Below are 21,062 nucleotides of genomic sequence, written 5' to 3' on the forward strand. Positions count from 1 at the left end.
TCTATAGCTGCTGGAGCAGCCTGTTCTCTGGCTAATCAAAGATACACCACAGGGAGCCAATCATCCACTGATGTGCAAAGTAGGTGCGATGGCTATTTGTGTATGAATGTCATTTTTAGATGGGTGAATATAAAAATAATTTGCCAACTGTAAAAGTAGCTGCTATGTCTTGTTTTCTAGCAAGATGGAATCAAAAGAAACTTTCTGACACTGATTCAAACCCCCCCCCCAAAAAAAACTTTAATGTTATTTATATAAAGATCATCTGGTGTGAACGGCTTTACAAGTAAAAAACAAAACAAAACACCTTTGATGACTAAGGAACACTTGCTGAAAAAGAAAAAAAACCCCACTAGAAATGATCTCATAACGGGATCACACCAGGCATGACAGTCGCCACCACATTGGTTTTTAGTCCCATGAGTACTTGATAGTCATTACTACAGTACATTATCACCAGCTGTAACCGCATGGCTGGTATTGTTTTCAGCTTGTAAGTTTGTCTGTGTGTGTGTCATCTTGGGAAAATGTGCCTCTGGTGACAGTAACAGAAGTTGCCACAATGGCAGGTGTTTATACGTCTGTCTGTCTCTGGGCAGATTTTGTAAGGAAGGGCAAAACAGAATCAGTTAATTTTACAGGTTGAGATTTAGAGGGGTGGGGTCCGATCCTTGACTAAATGGTGCATGAAGAGGGCGCCTATTAAACAGTCTTTTGAATTTTTAATGCAAGTCCCCATATTGGATATCTTTATTGGGTGTTTTAACAGTGAATATGCTCTATGAGAACTCCTTGGTGCTGGGGCTAGTGTGATCCCACTGATCGTGCTTTTCTATTTACAATGCCACTTAGCTCTACTGGGTTAGGCCACACCCATCTTCAAACTCTTGATTAATGCTCCGGTCCCACTGGGGAAACCAGTGATTGGACACTGTGGGATGAGCAAAATTGACTGGAAACAAGTAGAAATGAAATCGGGGTCTCATTGCCTTTGAAAGGGCTCGACCATTCACACTCAGTTGAGAAATTGGTGCATTAAGATGGTGATAAAAATAAGACGGAATCAGTCTGCTATCAGGTTGCAGATGAATGGAGTCAACATAAATAGAAATTAACCACTTACTTTCAGCACCCAGCCACACCTCATAATTTTGGAACTGAAATTTAGAAATTTCTTCACAAACAGTGACATAGTTCCACTGATTTCACCTGGCATCCACCTGGAATTAAGTCTCCTGCAGCAATCTGTCTGTGTTTATAAATTAGACTGCGATTATTTACAAAGCTGCACCAATCTGTCTGGGAGGGACTGCAGTCATTCCGTGTCAGACTGTGATTGTTTGCAGACAAGTTGCCTCCCACTGGGAGACCTTCACAGTTGCCTTGTGATCATAAATGATCACCCAGAAGTGTTTCACGCACAGCCTCTGGGAATGCTTGTAATCGGTTGAAAAGATCCAATGCAATTGCTAGGCAACCACTGATTTTGTTTTTCCTACTTGCAAAGAGTCTGACTGAGCCATTAGATCTCAGCTACAGTGAACTATCTATCCCTATACAGTGACTGTTATCTCATTGACCGAGAAAGTGAAAGCAATACCAGCTACTCTAATGTGACTCGTGACAATGCACTCCAGTGGGTAAAATAGAGTCCAGATCTCAGTGCCAGCGAGAATACGTGACTGCACTTAAAAAAAGTTGTTGGCTCACAGAACTCAAAGTTTTGGGAAGTCCTTGAAAGTTTTCAGACATGCAAAGCTCAGACCTATCCGAGTGGAGTTTCCTTCTTCTCATGATTAAAAAGATGCATTAAATCTATTTGTAAAACCACCACAGCAACTTCCAAAGAGGATTGAGGCTCTACGGGGAGTGTAAATCACCCTTGTTTGGATAACGTTCTTTGATAGAGGCCTCTCATCTATGCCAATTACAAGTTAAGTGTTTCTGTTGTTTATTACAAAGCTATTTTGTCAAGAATGTATCGGATTGTGCAGCTTCTTTTTTTTTTTCTTTTTTTAAATCTGTTACTAAATAAGGCAGAACAGCACACACCACATAAATAACTAAAGAAAGCTGATGGCTGTTGTGAATGGACACCCAGCACGTAATTAGACCTGAGGTGTGTCTCTCCCTTAACTCAGCTGCTTCATTTTCTCTGCTTTTTTTGTGCCTAGTGTGGCTACTGAAGTGAGGCCAGTCCCAGTGTTATTAGAGAGGACGGTCAGATGAAGGGGAGGAGGAGGGGAGAGATGTGGAAAAGCAAACAGAGAGACATCAAGACGGGTAAAATGAACAACAGTCATTTCTGCTGGTAGTTTGAAACACAAATTAGATGCAATCCCCTCTAATACAAAGAAGGCATAGCCCATGACTTCCAGTTTGAGGTGAGCAAGTCTATAATTTGTTAACATGGGCATGAGGTACACACTGCATACATTATTTTGACCAAGCTCCTTGGTGTGGTTTTTAATCTTTCATGTGGCGACTGGCAACCTGGTTCTCATTTCACCGTGCTATTAAAAATATCAGTGCTCTGACCACTCCTTTGGTTATTTTTATTTCAAAGTTGTCTAGTTTCAGTATGGTAGTGCTTTTGTGGTGCGCATATTGTCACTGTCCTTATTTTAGAGTCACAGGCTTTTTGCTGGAAACACAAAACAGAAAGGTGGCAATTTGTCTCTTCTTTTATATGCTAATACGAGCAAGATCACAATGCCAGTGAAAAAAAAATCTAAAGCTGGCGGCACGGTGGTGTAATGGTTAGCACTGTGGCCTCACTGCAAGAAGGTTCTGGGTTTGAACCTTGCTGTATGGAGTTTGCATGTTCTCCCTGTGCCTCAGAGGGCTTTTAGTGTGTGGATGAGGGACTGATCAAATGCACTGTGTGAATGTGGCCATTGAGTGCTTTGAGTGATCAGTATAAGTGCCAATTCAGTTCTTGTGTAGCTTAATGTTAACACTTTCAAACACCAGGGGGTGAATATAGAGGCATGTGGGGCCACATGCTTCATTTATTCTTTTTTTTCCTCTGGTATGTAGACCTTCTGAAGTTCAAACTGAGTACCAGAACACAGAAGAAAGATAATTCAAGTAACTTTGAAGGCAGCATGGTTGTTGGTGGCAGATGGGCTGGTCCAAGTATTGCAGAGAATGCTGATTTACAGGGATTATGCTTAATCGTACTATCCACAATCATCTCTAGGATTTACAGAGTATGGTCTGAATAAGTTCTCTGGGAGAAAAGCATTGCTGATGGCGGAGGTCAGAGGAGAATGGCCAGACTGCTTTGCGCGCAACAAGTTATACAGTTACAATCAAGGTTTGCAGAAGAGCATCTCTGAATGCACAACACTCACAATCAAGTGGGCTACAGCAGTAGAAGACCATACCAAGTGCCACTACAAGAAACTGAGGGTACAATTCACACAGGCTCACCAAAACTGGACAATAAAAGGCTGGAAAAAAACAAAATATGAACTCATCTGATGAGTCTCAGTTTCTGCTGTGACGTTTGGATGGTAGGATCAAAATTGGTGTAAGCAACATGAAAACAAGCAAGTATTGTTTCCAGCCATGTCTATCCCTTTGATCACAGTGTACATCTTCTGATGGTTGCTTCAAGCAGGAAACGTACCATGTCACAAAGCTCAGATCATCTCGAACTTGTTTCCTGAACATTACATTTAACTCACTGACCTTCACAGCCACCAGATCTCAATCTAAGAAGGCACCGTTGGGATGGGGTAGAAGAGTAGATTTCCATCATGACTGTGCAGCTGACCAATCTGCAGAGTGTAATCATGCCATTGCATCCATAAGGACCAAAATCTCAGAGGAATATCAGCCTTTTTGAATCTACGTTATGAAAAATTAAGGAAGTTCTGAAGGCTAAAGGGGGTCCAACCGGTACTAGCAAGGTGTATCTAATAAAGTGGCCACCGGGTGTACGTTGTCACATATTTGTATTTTATTATTAACCAAAAACAAATCAACTCAACCTAAGAAACTAATAAAAGACCTGAAAAAAACACAGTCGAAGAATGTGGGTATGAAAACTAGTACAGAAGAGGATGATGGGAAATGAAATAATTTTGCAGGTATTTTCTGAAAAATGGACAACAAAAACTAACCACTGGGTGGCACAAGAGGATAAACAAGGGTATTGTGAAAGTCACCAAGATTTATCCTCTGTGGACTATGAAGGTCAGTGTGAAAAGGCGTTGAGATGCCACAGCTGTTCAGTGGATTGACTTTTTAAGTCTTGTCTAGTGGTATTTCTACAATATTTGCATATGTAAAAACAAATGACTGTGTGGACTTTAAATTCAAACACAGAACAGCGCAGAGTTATTATATGCAGACCATAATTTAGTGTAATACATAACCACTGGCATCTCACTGGTCTGAGCAATCGTGTCCTAAAAAGTGTCTGGAGTGCCTTCCTTTTCCCTCCAGCCTTTTCTCTGACGCCCTCAATCCTGCTGCCTATGCCCTCGCCCCCGCCCCTTCCCTCCGCTTCAGTGCTAATAAGGAGAACTAGAACGCTCTCTATATCACTGCCACATCTCATCAAGCAGGCCATGCTTCAAAAAAACCCAACACACAGAGCGCCGAGAAAGGAGGGTGATATTACTATAGGGTCAGAGGGAGGCTAGGCAGTGCAGCAAGGCTCATTAGATCTAATAAATAGCAGGGAACAAACTCCTGTTGAGAAAGTTGAAGTTCCCTATGTATTGGTTTACTTTGCCATTAAACCGGTGTCACATCTATATTCAGTGATGTTCCCTTGCAAGTGTCTGCACGTGCTTTGGAGCTGAAATCCAAACACACGGCCTTTGAGGCCTGAAGAGACGTGATAATCTGCACGATAACAATCAGGGCTCTCACTGCAAGAGCCTCTGACAGTGACAAAGACAACAAGAAGCACTGATATTTTAAATGGCACACTTTCCAACTGCTGTGCTTTGCAAGGCTAACACTGAGACTTGAAAAGAGGGAGAGAGGAGAAGCACACAAAAAAGGGGTCATGTTTATGTTTTGCACTGGCTCAGAGATTTTTTTTGTGTTTCTATGGCAATATAAAGAAGACATCCAACAGTGAGAGCAATAAAATACCTTAAAAGGAAGTAATGGGGCAGGAGAACTAAGAGAAAAAAAAAGATGTTCGGTAACGACATGCTCTTCTGAACTCTTTCCCTTTAAAACTGTCTATATGTGTCTCTCATACTGACAGATCAATTTACCTCACATTCAGCGGCTAGAATAAATGCACACTACGCTGTGTTGGGTGTAGAAAATGTACGTGACAGAATTCAAACTACTGAAATGAATTCATAGCAGTGCTTATTCTTTTCTTTCATGGTGCCTCGAATTTGATTCCACCGATGTCCAACAGAGCATGGATGAAGGTTTCAATTCGGCATAAATGCTTTTTGTTTATTCATTTGTCTCCCTCTCCTGTGACTAAAAACAATATTTAGCAGAGCTAGATTCACAGACCGAGGAGCTACTCGGATTTATTCAAAATCACATAACATAGAAGTTATTTGTTGGTGGTTCAATTCATTTCACTCTTATTCATGTAGCCCTAAATCAAAACAACTGCCTCCCTCCACCCCCTATGAACAGCCACTTGGCAACAACGGGGAGGAAAAACTCCTTTTTGACAGGAAGAAGCATTGGTAACACGTTACAAAGTAACATAACTGATGTAATCACATTCTATTTTTCAGTAACAGTAATGTAACTGAGCAAAGCATCAAGGCAGTGACGAGCACTCAGGCTTGCAGCGCTGCAGCCTCCGTTTCTGCCTGTTCATGTTTCTAATGTAAAATCACTATGGCGATAACTTTGAAGTCTCTTTTGGTTGTTTTCATCTTTGCTTTGTGTTCACACCTAAAGACTACAAGAAAGATGCTGTTTGTCCTCATTAGGATAGGGATTTGTATTGGCGTGTGGTCTAAGGTTTATATTGTTAAATGGTAATTATGAGACTGTGCATTTTAGGTCATTTGATGGTGTAACAAGAAAGTAATGGAAGAGTGGTGTAATCAATTACTTTGTTTGGTGAGTAATGTAAGGAGTAATGTCCCCCACACTACAAGGTGGTAGCTAAACATTAGGTTAAAAACAGTAAATTAAAAAAAACAATAAAACAATACATTTGGGTGCAAAAATCATCAACATTAACATTTTGACCAATGAGCCTACTTCACTCTCCTCATCTTTCCATCACTTGCTGCCCTCTCTGGTCTTTCCCCCCGTGGACTCTGGTGGATAGTATTACAGCACTGTAGCCCTGCAGCTCTTCCTGTGAGGGTCACATTGGGTTGACAGAGAGGACCAGAGGCTGGACGGAAATGGAAGCGGTTCCTCCCGTAGGCACAGAAGTTTGTCATTGCACACAAAAACCGGAAAGCCTGCAACCCTCCTGATTTAGCTGCTGGTGCAGATAATCATTATGATGATAGATTTGACCAGGTTTTTACAGCTAATGTCATCAGCTGCAAAAAACATGTTAACAGAACTGCTCTGGATCTAACCCCTGTTTTTATTTCTGCAGGGATGCATCGTGTGGTCCTAAAGCGTTATACCCACAAACAACATAGACCTTGATCACAAGGCTCATATTAAGTCATTAGATGTTGATGAGTCATTCCTGCCTGTTTCTACTGCAGGTGTTTTTTTTATTTTTTGGTGTAAACAACACAGAACACATACCCCACTAAGATTAATATTAACTCACTGAAGGTTTGTTTAAAGGCAAAATTAAAAGTCAACATCTTGTTAGAGTGTCTGTGAAAATGCACCCGGTGCAGCAGCGCTCTGAGCCAACTCTCGGTATGCTAATATTCACACTGATGTACAAGAATGCTGATGTTTGCCAAGTATCACAGTGGCCACGATTATTGCATTAGCATAAAAACATTTGGTAATTAGCATTAGATTCCAATTTAATTTAATTAAATCCTGACCTTTGTATAATCTATACCTTATTAATTCCAAAATGAAGATTTCTTCAGAAGATTAATACATATTGGAGGATGATTGTCAGTGTTAGAAAATCCCTCCATTACATGTTAAAGTATTTAAGTCTGGAGCAACCACCCAAACTAGTGTCACATCTTTCTATGACAAAAGAGACTGAACCACATTCTTATTTATTTTTTAGCTTCATGACCATCGACTTTATTCCCTACAAGTGCAGCAAATGGAGGCACTTTCGCTGAGGGGACAGCGAACTCAAAGATCAAAAGTGACCCAGCACAAAATTGAGATGGCCTAGCTAGTCGAACTGAAGCTCACTTTGAGTGAGGCTCAGCGTGTTGCCAAAGCTGGGGAACATCAAACAGAACTTGCATATATATTACATTTCAAAATTTCATATTTTTTCCTGTTTCAGCACCGTGTTCGTGCTGTTTATTGGTATGCCTTTCGCTGCACATGCATGCATGCATGCATGCTAAGCAAGAAAATTAACTATTTTTAAAAAAAAAAAAACTGCCAGAGAGAGCAGAGACAGAGCAGAAGAGAGTGAGACTGCAGGTATTTTTAGTGCGAGCAGATATGTCAAAAGACTTCCAAGATCAATGTGTGCCGAGCATCGCTGTAGAGCTGAATGTTTTCCCTCCCTGCTGCTGTCTGGCTCCACAGTCAAAAACAGTGTTGCTACAAGGTGAAACAAAACCACTCTGTATGCTCCGTCTTCATCTCCCTTATTTAGTTTTCTCCTCCTGTTCGAGAAAATGCTGCTTAAATGCTTTCACCGCTCGTGTCACCCCACGCTGTCAGGGGAAGGTCAATAAAAATCATGGCGGAATGATTATAAAGTCAAACGGTATGATGTGCCGCATCTATATTGCAAATACACAAGAGACGATGAGAAGAGCAAGGACACTGACGTGCTTTACAGTTATTTCCAGTGTGCTGAAGGGGCCAGCACACTATAGTATTAGGACATTGTCCTCAGTGTGCCTTCTTGTGTGTATTATACACTAATCACATTATTCCTGTTAATGGGGAGGGTATCCACTGACAAGCCGCCATCATGTTCTGAATGCTCACCGGCCCCATCAAGGGACAACCGATTCATTCCGAACCACAATGAAAAAGCCCAAAGGAATACAAAAACTACCCGAGCCCTTTATGTTATGTTAGTAAATCATTTGTCACACTATATTGTGTTTGCGCAAGCCGACTGTGCCTGTGTGCCACAGCTGCGCAATGAGCATCGCTACCTGCTGATGACAGTGCAAAATACATTAATAAAACGCTTAACACAAGTGAGGCTGTGCTGCGGGCTGACTTACCAATTTACCATAGAGAATGCACAGAGGAGAGCCTCACATATTTCTCCCTCTTAAGCAGGACCGTTAGTTTACCTCGAGGAGCTGTGACATAAAACGCTACAGCATAATAACTGGGACGCCCCCGCCCTCTGGCCAGTTATCATAAAAATGAATTCTCCTTATCACCGCTTCCCACAGCCAGCTAAGATGAGCGGCAACAAAATTAGAACATAATCTTCCCGAGGGCCGAGGTGTCAAGAGGACGTGATCAATAATGCCAGTAGTGGATATTTCCACAGTTTTTAAAAAAAGGGAAGGTGAACTTCTCCGGGCAATTCCAATACAGCAGATGGCTTGTTATTGTCATTGGGGAACTTCAAATGGTGTTGCTTGGGTGTACAGACAAAACACCATTTCCCACAGGGTAAGAATGGACCTAATGTCGAGCCCTAACAGCACCAAAAACCTGCAGAATTATTAAGAACTGGATTTCTCACACAATAATTATACTAATCCCTGAATTGCAGTTAAAAGAATGTAACTTTTAAATGCTACACTTCAAGCAGTTTTTCTACATTTGGCATTTTGGAGGGATAGCCCTAACATGGTCATCTTAGGCACACAGCTCTAGCTGTGAACGCTGCCCCCCTACCCATCTGTGACTCGAGCTTTCTATTTGTGAAGGGTCAGCCAATCAGAACAAAGCTGGAAAGTGAGGATGGTCTTAAAAGGAAGGGAACTTTTTAGCTCCCTTCTCCTTAAGACAGCTTCTGTCAGACAATCGGTTACAACAAGGCTCAATATCAGATAAGTGAGCATTATTCTGAAGTGCGAATAAATATATGCAGTCTGAACTGGACATAATGGTCATGAACACAGTGAATAAACTGCCTGCTAAATTCTTGTGATCACACAACGGTGTGTGCATAATCTCTTATATGCAGTGAAGCAGGGTCTGCCTATGCTCACCGATGCATCGAGACATCAATACAGCATCAGTAATGACATCTCTCCAGAGACCTTTGGCCTCGAGATGCTACAAAGCATGAAAGAGAGATGAAGGGAGACAAAGATGGAAGTGGGAGGGGGGGGCAAGAGAAAAGGAGTGCAACAGAGCAGAATATGCAGGGCTTAATTAGTTGGTGATGGGCAATAAAATGTCACAAGAAGAAACAGAAGTCGAGGAGTGTTGTATACTGATGACTGCTGCAACCTGAAATCTGCATCTTCTAACTCCAGCTCCACTTAGAAGCTGGTTTTGACCTGTGCATGGGAGATTAAAGACAACACACATCAGCAGGACTGCAGGACCACAAAGAGACTTTCACCTCCACTTCAACCCCACCGGGTGCTGTGTTTTTTTGTCACGGTCCAATGCCACCGCAATGCATAGTCTCCATTTTTCCACGCTGCCAAAATCCAGTCTGGTGCAGACTGAATTAGAGAAAAATGACTCATGGATTTGACTTGAGCTTGGCTAGTTGGAAGACTACACAATAATACCGAGGGAAGTAAATAACCAAAGGCTTTATTAAACAATTGCAGAAAGCCGAGTCTACATGATTTCCCAGAGTCTATCTCAGCACAAATAAATTGCTCGATTCCTAAATATAACTCGCCAATTCTCAGGCAGACTGTAAGTAAGTTGGCAAGACATGAAAAACACTTAATCGCCAAATTGAACAAACTCTACAACGCACGCAGAAACGTCTCCATTTAAAGCACGTGTTCAGCAGCACAGAACATCATCATTGGGCTTAAAAGTATTTTAGAATAAGCGATTTGTTGGAAATACAGGGTGCTGTTTGGCGAGACGTGACTGCTCCATCTCTCCATCTCTGATTTATCAAGGCTAAAGGGAAAAAAACCAACACACTTTTGTGAGTAAGCCGTCTAAAAATGTCAGACCACTTTACAATGTCTTCAAGCCTTGACACAAAGAAAGAAGCTGCAGTAGGTAACGCCACAAACACTCAGCATTTCAAGAGCAGCTATCATTAAGTCTGTGTTCGCATCAAACCTCAGACTTTTCTTTGCCTCTTCTTCTAAAGGCGTCAGTATGTAGCATGCAAGGCTACATTTAAAAGGATTTTTCTTGAAACACAGATGTATTCGGGAAATTATCTGCGTCTCTCCTTTAAGATGAACATTTGGGAGTAGCACTTCTTGCTGCCAGCTCCAGAATATGTGCATCTAGCAGCAGGGAAGGAAGACCGGGGAGGAGGTGAGAAAGAACTAAAAGTTCCAGTGTTTTCCTCAGAAGTCTGGGGTTAATTGAAAGTAGTTAAGGAAGTAGCCATCTCTGCGGGGACCAGGGGAGGCCTCCCCCCCACCCATCAATCAGCAGCTATCAGTGCTGAACCTAAAACCAGCAGAGTGGCAGTACATTGTGTACTGACATCACTTCTTAAGCGCTAATCGTTCATCGCCCCACTGAGCCGGGATAAAGTCAAAGAAAGTCCAAAGCTTTGCTGACGACAAACTGACAAGCAAACTAAACAGAAACAGAAACTGTGGCTGGAAACTGACGAGGCAGAAAAGATGAAGTGATGCTGATGTGATAGACATTAATACATAGCGCACCTACAGGAGCCTTTGAAAGCCACAACTTCAATTTAATTCAATTCAGTTCAGATTATATAGTGTGAAATCAAAACAACATTCACCTCATCGTACTTTATATATGAAGACCCCACAATAACAGAGAGAAATCCCCAACTATCAGACGACCCCCTACCAGCATGCACTTGGCAACAGTGGCAAAGAAAAACCCCCTTTTAACAGGAAGAAACCTCCAGTAAAACCAGGCTCAGGGGAGAGGTGGCCATCTGCTCCATCTGAGGGGTAAGAGGAGGGAGAAAGGACAAAAGACACACTGTGGAAGCTCCCAGCACACAGTTTTTGTGCTAATGTTAATGACCTTTGAATCCATCAGGGCCTTATCTAGTATGCACCTCAGCACTTGACAACCAGGCTCTGTAATTTTACGTGATCTGTCACTTCGCTGTGGTTCCAAAACAATTCCATATAGCATAAATCCCACTACTAGTTAATCATCATAGATCATGGAATATTTAGCTGTGCTGTTAGCAGACGGTAGCGTTTTGCTACAGCACCACGCACCACAAAGGAGCCATTATTTCACAAATGTTTGAGCAAAACCTGCAACCTACTGCTTTTCTCCACATACTGTATCAGAACAATATGTGCTCATAAAACTTGAATATTTTGACACAAATTTCCACTTTTTTCATAGCTACAGTATGTAAGGTCAAAATAGCATCATGTTTTACCCACTGAAAACACAAATATTGTGCCGTCAAAGGAAAGTCAAAGGCAGCTATTTTAGACGGATGGAAGATTATTTGAGTCCCAACGACCTGCTGTCATGGGAGGCTTAGCTACCACTGTGGTGAGCTAATCTATCCCTGTGCTTGGAGTGCTACAGACAAGCAGTGGATGTATTGTGCTCGGTCCTGCATCGGTATGCTGCGGAGCGCTGCGGGGGGGATATGTGCGAGGGATTAGCTTGAGTTAAAACTGTAATACGGGCTGGTGCAGCGAGAGGAAATCACTTGTCTGTCTGGTCTTTGTCTGCTCTGCATTACAGCAGAGGAGGGGGTCAACAGTTCACAAGACGAGCAGGCAGCGGAGGAACGGTTAACCCCTGTGAGCTTTCATAATGTCTTGTCATTACCTCATGGCAAGGTACGTGGAAACATCTGAAATAAAGGATCTTTGCTACTAACCTTGGCCTTGCCAGTGCTCTGCAGAATGTGAACCAGCGCGCACGCCATCTCCTCCTTGTTCTTGACGCTAATCCCAGGCTCGAGCACAGAGCACAGTAGCATGTAGTTATTGGTAGTGTACTCTGCAAATTCTTTGTACATCTCCATGGGAAGGATGTTCATGCTCTGATAGCGTGCCTTAATTCTAATCATGGGTCCAGACGTCTTGCCCTTGGGCGGGTTCGGGGTGCTGACGGGATACCATTTCTCCACAAACTGTCGCCCGGTGACAGCTGCGACGGGGATGTTGATGAGTCCGATGTAGTTGTTTTTGTCTTTCTTTTTCTTCTTGTCGGTGTCTTTGTAGAGGTGGGCCGTGATGGTCTTGACGGCAGGCAGGTTGCTGAACTCAAAGTGCTCTCCCCAGAAGACGTTGTCGGTCTTGAGCTTGCAGGTGGTGCGGGCGTAGAGCGAGTCATCGAGGCAGAGCTCACAGTAGTATTTCTTTTTGGCCGGCAGATCCTTGGCTTCGATGATCCACAGCCTCAGCATGTTCTCGACCCGTCGGCTGTTGTCCTGGAGACGGAAGATGACAGGAAGTAGTTTGATCAAATTTTTAAAAGCAACATGATAAAAAAAAAAAATGTACTGAATAAAAAAAGGCAGTGAACAAATCCACTAAACAAACCACATAATTGGAAAAACAAACTGATAAAATTCAAGATCAGACCCTGACAGGGAAGTCTCACCGCTTCAAGAGTCAAAAACAACCTCGGCAGTATTTCAAACATTTCACTGAAGCAATTTAAAAACCTCCCTTTCTCCCTTCCATTCCCACTCATTAAAGAGCTAAGAAATATCCTACATTATTTCACAGAGTGCTAACCCATTCTTATGTCATCAATTGATTTTGCCAAGAGCGGGCATATTTTTGGCCCATTATTCACACTGCCTTTGAAAACTACCTCCCAAAAAGAAGAGAGGAGATAATAATTACATTATTTAAAAAAAGAGGAAAAAAAGGAAAAAGAAATGGCAGAGCCTTTTACAATCAGGAGAAGTACTTTAGATCTCTGGAGTGCCCAGAACTCAACGGTATCTGAATACGTTTCACTTTTTTTTTTTTAATGGTGCAGTTAAATTTTGTTTATGCTTTGTGTTTCTGTTGCTCTTCATCTTATTTTTGATGTCTCCGCCATTCATTTAAGTGCAGCTACATGAAACGGGGAGCTGAAATTTGAGGCGCTAAGCTGAGTTACAGACATCTATAAAGAAAAGACAGGCCTTTTTTTCCTCCCCAAGGCTTTTTAACTTGCTGCTTCTATTTGCAACTGAAAAACATACATATGTCTCTATCAAAATATCATCGTGCTCTTCTACATATTGCCTGGTTATGTCACAGTCTTACATAAACCTTCAAGGAATGTCAAGGGATCGCACTTGTGTTCCTTTCCAGGTCCGTCCCCCACAAATCTAGAGAATACACCCTCCAAATGATGAGCACTCACTTAACTTCCTTATTAATCTCTCCAACAGACGGCAAATATCTTGACTTGCGTGATTCATGTGCTGAGTCATGGCGCACATGATAATTAAAGCACAGTTCTACCATTTGACGTAACCAAGCAGGAAATTAAAAGGGTAATTAAATACGCTGCTGTTTGCTCTTTAAAAGCATTTTCATTCTTCAACCGCAGTTTGGTTAGGCTTTGATAAAAATACTTAGGTTTAGAAAGAAAACAATCACACAATTGGTGTTTGCCCGGTGAGTGCACTGAATGTTTTTGCTTTCTGCAACTGATTGCAAGTGGTTGACCTTAGGTTGAGTGTGCAACACCCTCAACCCCTGGACAACCAACTTTCACTCACAAGTTGAGTGCACAGGTTGCATGCAGTGTGACTTAGACTGACTGAAATCCCTCTCAGACAGACTAGTGAAGGTTTGCAAATAACTGCCATCTAATTCATGCAGACAGATTGCCAACACATTGCAATCAATCTGAGTGAGTCTGCGCTGATGAGCACAACTTCTCTGTGATGTGTCTTTGCAATAATGGGGGACTCGGCTTGGCTGGTTGGAATTTTGTTGTATTTCTATATAAAAGCAAGGCTGCCAAGTGCCTGTATCGCTTTGCCGTTAAATCGCTGTCACTACATAATTATTTGAGGAGGTATATGTGAATTTTACTCTTCAAATCTATGAGGCTCTGGCAGTATTCTGAATGTAAGCAGCTAATGGGAATTTCTCTGTCTGTAGATGACACACGATTTCAAGCTTTCACCTTGTTTATCTCAGTTAATCACCTCATTATCATAAAGAGCGTGCACCGAATTACAGACTAATTGCAAACTTGACCCAATTTAATTGCAGACTATCTTTTTCATTGCTTTTTCATCGCCATCTTGATGCCTCAAAGTTGCTTTGAAGATGGCAACTGGCTGCAACTGGTCACAGACCTGGTCTCAACCTTTCAAGCAATTATTTCAAAGGCAGCTCAATCTCAAGTTCCTTGTTCACAGTCACTATAATTGTGTTCCTGCTGCAGTCTCCAGCCACTGCCTTCCTTAGTGACTGTAATCATTAGGAAGCCATTCTGGCAGAAAGATCCGAGTGCAAACCCCTCTATCACGGTTGTGATATTTTGTACGAGATGCATGATCTTAAAAACGCTCTAGTTTTCTTGACTGTCTAACCTGATATAGATAATATCACAGCAGTGGTGGATTAGTGGTAGTAGATATATTTAAAGTGCTTTAGAGGAAAATTACGACACATTATAAAATGGTCTGCTAAAAAAATGCATTTCAAAAACACGCTTATCAAAAGCGCTAAGACAAGGAATATTCCAGAGCTATTTGAGAACCCCTCCACACCCCCAACGCCGCCACTTCTCCACATCTAATTAATGAGTAATTTGCTAAATAATGACGGATGAAAGAGTGAAGAGGCTGAGTGAGCAGGACTATTTTCTTGGCTTAAAATGTTTGCCACCTTCCCCTTGTCACAGCTGTTTGTCAGGATCCCAGATGGTACCGATACATAAAAAGCTCTTTACATGTTGCCTGTATGCCTTCTCCATCAAACCTGACGTGCACACATCGGATTCTCACCGTGTGAGTTGCAACACAGTGTAAACACTGTATGGCTCTGTCCTTATCACTGTTGCAAAGTGTGGTTTGGAATTGAGACACTTGTGTATGAACATATTACCACTGATTACTTCACACCCACTGTGTGTTTTTGCATACTCACCTTGTTTGGTTGTACAGCCCTCCTCAGATTCTCCATCCATTTGTCTCTTTCGGCTGCTGAGCGGCATGAGAAACATTTGCTTCCTGTGGAGGTAGTGACCTACCACAGAGAGAAGGGAAAAAAACTCAAATGCTTTAATGATACTGTCGGGGAAAAAAGATAGAACAGTGAAGATTTCACTAAACTTTGCTCATAAATACCACAGAGACAGCAAAAGAACGGTAGGAGCATCTTCAGTCTCCTTATATGAGAGCTGTTTTTAAAACTGGATGGTTTAAAATAAGCACAGTAGGATGAATGGTGAACAGAGCACAGGGCAGAAAACTGAAAAAATTGAAAAAATAATAATCAAATGAGCAGGATAATAAAGATTTTAGAGATTTCTGGTCTCCATAGCAGAAAGTGTAGGATAGTATTGGGTCGCTTCCCTCCAAGAAGCTCCCTTGTTGACAATTCCGCCGTTAATGCAGTGATTAAAGACAAAGTCTTTCATAATTTGTTTTGAATTTCTCTGCTCCAACAACAATAATTACAAGACATCAAATTTCATGTAGTAATTAAAGAAACTGCCCACTGTACTTCCACTGATTTTCTGTAACTAGAGAAAAGTCATCAAGAGTTAATCACAGACATTGTGTGTTCCACAATAAAGAGAAGTTGGCTTTATCATGACTTTTGATTGCGATTGGTCATCAGCACCTCATAATGAAGCAGATTTACAGCAAAGACAGGGGATTAGAGGACTCGCTGGTTCCAAAAATATTCCTGCTAGAGGCTGACTGATATAGGATTTTTAAGACGGATACCAATACCAATATTTGGGGATTTAGAACTCCAATATATCGGCTGATATTATGAATCATAAACAGATTTCCATTACACTTGTTATGTTTAGTTACTTATGAGTCTTTCTTAAGATAATATGGGAATGCAGTTTAAAAATAATGTCATTTTATTTTGTCTTACTCGTTCACGCTCTGCTCGATTTATGCTGGAATCAACTGCTTGTTGCGTTTGTGGCGTTTCAAAGACGGGTTGCCAAATGATGACACCAATATATTTGCAAATATTGTCCTATGGACTCTATTTCCCAAACTAATAATTAAAACTTGTGAATTATCAAACTATGGCACATGGGAGCCTCCTGGATGAATAGCAATACTGAAGATTTTGTTGTGACCAATAGTTTTAATTAGCTTTTTCTCAGCTTTTGAGTATTATGACAGATGGCACTGATCAACAGAATGCCCAGGAGCTTCAGCTAGTGTTGCTATTAGAATAATATATAAAAAAGTACCAAGCAGTTCCAGATTCTTCTTTTTTTCTTCTGTGATCTGAAACTAAAATCTTGGGGGCGGGGACAGATTAAGGAAATACTCAGCAAAAAAAAAGTCCTACTTTGAGTTGAGAAAAAGCCAGTTAAGGGTTATAGCAAACCCAAAATAGTGTGTTGTGGTAACTGGGAAAACAACACAGAGTCGTTACTTCACTTGAACTACAAATAAAGGCAGGCTCATTAAAATTAATGAATATTTCAGCTGTTAGCTTATTCTGGGATTCTGCTGTGCATTCAAAAAAGCTGCAGAACAAACTGTAAATCCAAAAACTGACTTTTCCTATAAGCTCAGCTTTGATGTCTGCCAGCATCTGGATGTCAAATTCAGATACAGTTGATGACTGTCAGCTATGTGTGTAGTTGTAGTAAGTACATTAACTATTGAACTATTTTATTTCACAAGCAAAGCAGCACCAGATGCATATAGGCTGTGTGTAGATGCATATAGCCCCCCTCTCACCTCAAAGCAGTAGTCCTGCCCGAGGATGCTGCTGTGAACAGGCTTGATGATAACCTCGTCCTCCATACTTAGGTCCAGGGCTTCCACAGCGCTGCTGGGGCTGAGCAGTGATTCATGGGAGCGGGACTCCTTCAGCCTTGGCATCAGATGAGATCTAAGAGCAGAGAAGAAGGAAGAGAAAACTGAATCAGCCTGCCGAGTTTGACGGGCAGAAGCGATAGAGAGAGCGAGAGAGGAAGCATATGGGCCGCCCGTAACAGCAAGCGCGAAGGAAGCGAGTGCGAGGAGGACGAGGAGAGGATGCTCCACTTGCCTCCGAGTCAGCCGACGAGCTCGCACGCTGCGCTTATATCGACACATTCACGCAGCCACTTCTAAGCACGGCGATAGCAGATGCTTTGTGGCTCCTCATTTACAAGTTGCAGCATCAATGAATTAATGAAACAAGCTCGGAGGATTGACTCAAGCTGTTCTGCCAACTAATGCAGCGCAACCACCATAAATAGGAAGTTAAGCATTTTACAGATTATCATTAATGTTCAGACACCCGTGATGTAATCATCTTCCACCGCTATAAAACCGCTTCATTGATGCTTTTTTGGATTTTCATTTGGGACCCAGAACACAACAGCATTCTCTGGCTCAGAGTGCCTTTAGAGAAATGTTCAATAGTTTGTCAAAGATGGCCCCTAAGCCCACAATTCACAGGCATTTTTTTTTTAGCCAAAGAAGATTAAGAGACAAAGTAAAGAGCTTTCCACTGTTTGCTGTGTTTGATGTTGCCCTACTTTCTGTCTTTACAGAAGAGTTGGATTGAGTGGCTGTCACTTATAAAGGGCAAATGTGTCTCTACGCCGTGTATGTATGCTGGTGAGCAACATTAATTTGAGATTTCCACATCATGAAGTCAACCAACATTATCCAGAGTCAAAAACAAGCACTTAGCCCTCGTGTGCTTCCTTTAACCACTAACCCTACGATCCCTACCGCATCGCATCTGGAAGAGGATGAAAAGTTAAATACTGTAACATTAGTGAGGGCTGCACGCAGCAACAGGCACGCTACATAACATCAGCCCCTGATGCTCCAATACTCAAGAGGAAGATGAAGACAAGGGTTCAATTGCTCATGTAATGAGTGAGAACAGTCTTTTAACAGTGCCCTCTATGGACGGCTTACACACTAATCCCCATGCATGCGTGTGCGCGTGTGTGTGTGTGTGTGTGTATACTGTACATATTTTCAGTGGAGTAGAGGAAGAGCTTTTCAGGAAAAATGCAGCAGCCGTAATGACAGATTAGTGACTGCGTGCGGCCCTTTGTAGAGTCAGCCAGCTTTGTTGCCAAATCCTCTGTGCAATATGAAGTGGATAATGACCTGGACACTGTGCTTTTTTTCAGTTTTTTTATTACTTAATAACAAACGCGCACACACACACACACACACACACACACACACACACACACACACACAAGCGTACAGTGGAAAATGCCATCCTGTGAAATAGAAGAAAAGAACACAACAAGGTGCAAAAGAAAGAAAAAAAGAGAAAAAAAAGCCTAAAGGATAGCTCTGAATATGAAAATCCAGTTTTAGAAGCTCTTAAACTACTCCCCCAGCACAGCTGGAGAGGAAGTGACTTTGCACCTTCCTCTGCTTTGTGATTGGCTGACAGGGTACTGGGCAGAACAGAGAGCAAGTAAAATAATCAGAAAGGAGGGGAAATGGGGATTTTTTTCACTTGCTTTTTTTTTGGTGGGATGTTCTGTCAGAAACAGGAAGGGAAGGGAATGTCCACGGACCACAGTTCAAACTCCTAAAGCTGCACGGATGATTCTAAGGGAACTAACTGCAGGAAAACAATCCGTCAGAGTGCTGCGTTTTAATGAACTCGTAGCACGTGCATTTCTCATACTGAGGCAGAGGTGAACAGGGAGTGTGAGCATTTAATCTGTAAAAGAATGATCCAGAATTTGACTAAAGTACGGAGGAACTGCCTCAGAAAGAATGCACTGCGTCCCCTAAAAGGCATCTATTTCATTCTTACATAATGACTCTCTTTTTTTCCCTCTCAGCATATTGTATTAGAAGAACATTAGTGTCAGTGAGAATTGTGGCAGACTGTGAAAGTATGAATTGATAAATAAATATGCTGCCTGTCATCTGCGTGGCACTGTATTAAACTGTGCCGCGGCGTGTAATTTACAGCCTATTGTGGGCCGCTTCTCCATAACGACAGTAAAAGAGTGTCTGACGTCTGAATCTGTTCATAACTTCTACATCTGACAAAGCCTTCATGCCAACCTCCTGCAAATGACAACCTGCAATACAAGCAGGACATGGTGCTTTCTCCTTTTCATGCCTACCACCCTCAGCTTCATCCATTATAAGAAAACATCCTTCTTTGTCCTTGTATCTACGCTTCCCTTCATCCGAGGTTTAGGTGGGGGTCCACGTTTTACATTGACTATCTGACACATATCTTTCCGGTGCTTTCTCTAAGTTGTGCTTCAGATTTGTTTCACTCACTGTGTTCTTCTGGCATTCTTTTTAAAGATTTCAGATATTTCAAACCAGTGGCTCATATGCAAGAAAATAAATGTGCATAAATACGTACTCGTGTAATGCTTGATTTAGACTTGTGTGGGGAAATGCACGTTGTAACCTATGACATAACTGGAAACCCCTTTCAACCCCTAAGCCATAACCTTCCACGTAACCTAATGCGCAACCCCCAAGAAATGTAACTGTAGTCCCTGATAAGTAGCCAGGATAATAAATACATTCACATAGACAAAAGACGATTGCATTTTTAATCAAGCAAGTACCTCTTATATGATGGAAGGCATGGCAGCCCCCTGTTGGGTTTTTATTAGATGCTAAAGTTTCGAGATGTTGCCAACATGAACCAAAGTCTCCTGCCTGGATTCAAACTGCAGACTTTACATGTTCATTTAAACCCATTTTGATCCTTTATGTTTTTGTCTCCTGTTGGATGAGAGACACAGAGCAGCGAGTAGCAGCATAACACAGATGTTTAGTTTTTTTCCTACCGTTACTGTTAAACCAGCTTCTATCTGCACCTTTTTCTTTTCTCGATGCCAGCTTTTCCACTTCAGCCAAATTGCAGAATCCTTTTTCTGATTGCAGAGCAAAATGTATCAACAACAACAATCCGGCTGGTTGTTCCGCACATTTAAAATAGCCCCCCAAAAAACAAAAAACAAGGAGGGATAGAGACTGGTGAAAATATTCTTTGATTGGCGAACGCTGTGTGGGAAAGCAAAGCTGCTGCTCTTCCAGTACATACTTGTCTCTGAATGACTGTTTAAATGTCTTTTTTATAATCCCAGAAACCTGGTAGTGTAGCTGTACATTCACTATTTAGGAATTTATGCTGCTGCATCAGGCCAAATCCCATCAGCCCACTGTGAGAACTAGACAGACTGTGTTCTGCTCTGCCAGCCCTAATACTGACTCCTAACTGAGTTTCCATTGAACCTCGGCAGAGTAATGGATCCTGAGTGTGTCTGGGCTTCACCCAGTGCGCTTTGTGTCTGCATCCTGTAAAGAGAGTTCATCAGATAGGCTGTCTGGGCTCCGATACAGTCTGAAACATCAGGCGCTTATAGGCGTCAGTGTACTTAGACGCATAACACTGCACTGGCTACACCGCAAGGGAGTATGTTTGTACTGGGAGCTCGAGATAGGCTGAATTAATGGAGTGCGACGCAAAGCAACAGCACTCTTAAAATCCACATCCCACTGAGCTACTACAAGAGTTTGCTTTGTTTCACTACAATCATATGAACTACAACAAAAACACATTAACGTGCACGTGAATTAGTGCTAATCTCCACATGGGAAATAAATACCCTCTTTGTGTTGTCGTTCCAATAGCGAACAACAAGAACGAGCCAAAAGATCAAAGTTAACCCTTCCAACATGACGAAAAACAATAAACCCAGGCAGAGTGTTAAGTCTTCTTGATTTTGGC

The 21,062-nt window shown here is 41.9% G+C and overlaps 1 protein-coding gene and 1 long non-coding RNA gene across 11 annotated transcripts in view; one reads left to right on the forward strand and one right to left on the reverse strand.

Moving 5' to 3' along the window:
- dab2ipb (DAB2 interacting protein b) overlaps positions 1 to 21,062 on the reverse strand; it is a 180,314-nt gene that overhangs the window by 24,909 nt on the left and 134,343 nt on the right. For all 10 annotated transcript variants that reach the window (XM_025908515.1, XM_025908514.1, XM_025908513.1 and 7 more), the window contains 3 exons: positions 17,066 to 17,219; positions 15,270 to 15,368; positions 12,038 to 12,592 (listed from right to left, as the gene is read on the reverse strand). In XM_025908515.1, the coding sequence (XP_025764300.1) occupies positions 12,038 to 12,592; positions 15,270 to 15,368; positions 17,066 to 17,219 (808 nt within the window). The remainder of the gene's footprint in view (positions 1 to 12,037; positions 12,593 to 15,269; positions 15,369 to 17,065; positions 17,220 to 21,062) is intronic.
- The window catches only part of LOC112847267 (uncharacterized), a 34,874-nt gene that overhangs the window by 2,203 nt on the left and 11,609 nt on the right, over positions 1 to 21,062 (forward strand). The window lies entirely within an intron of this gene.

Source organism: Oreochromis niloticus, linkage group LG7 (genome assembly GCF_001858045.2).
Source record: "Oreochromis niloticus isolate F11D_XX linkage group LG7, O_niloticus_UMD_NMBU, whole genome shotgun sequence".
Lineage (NCBI taxonomy): Eukaryota > Metazoa > Chordata > Actinopteri > Cichliformes > Cichlidae > Oreochromis > Oreochromis niloticus.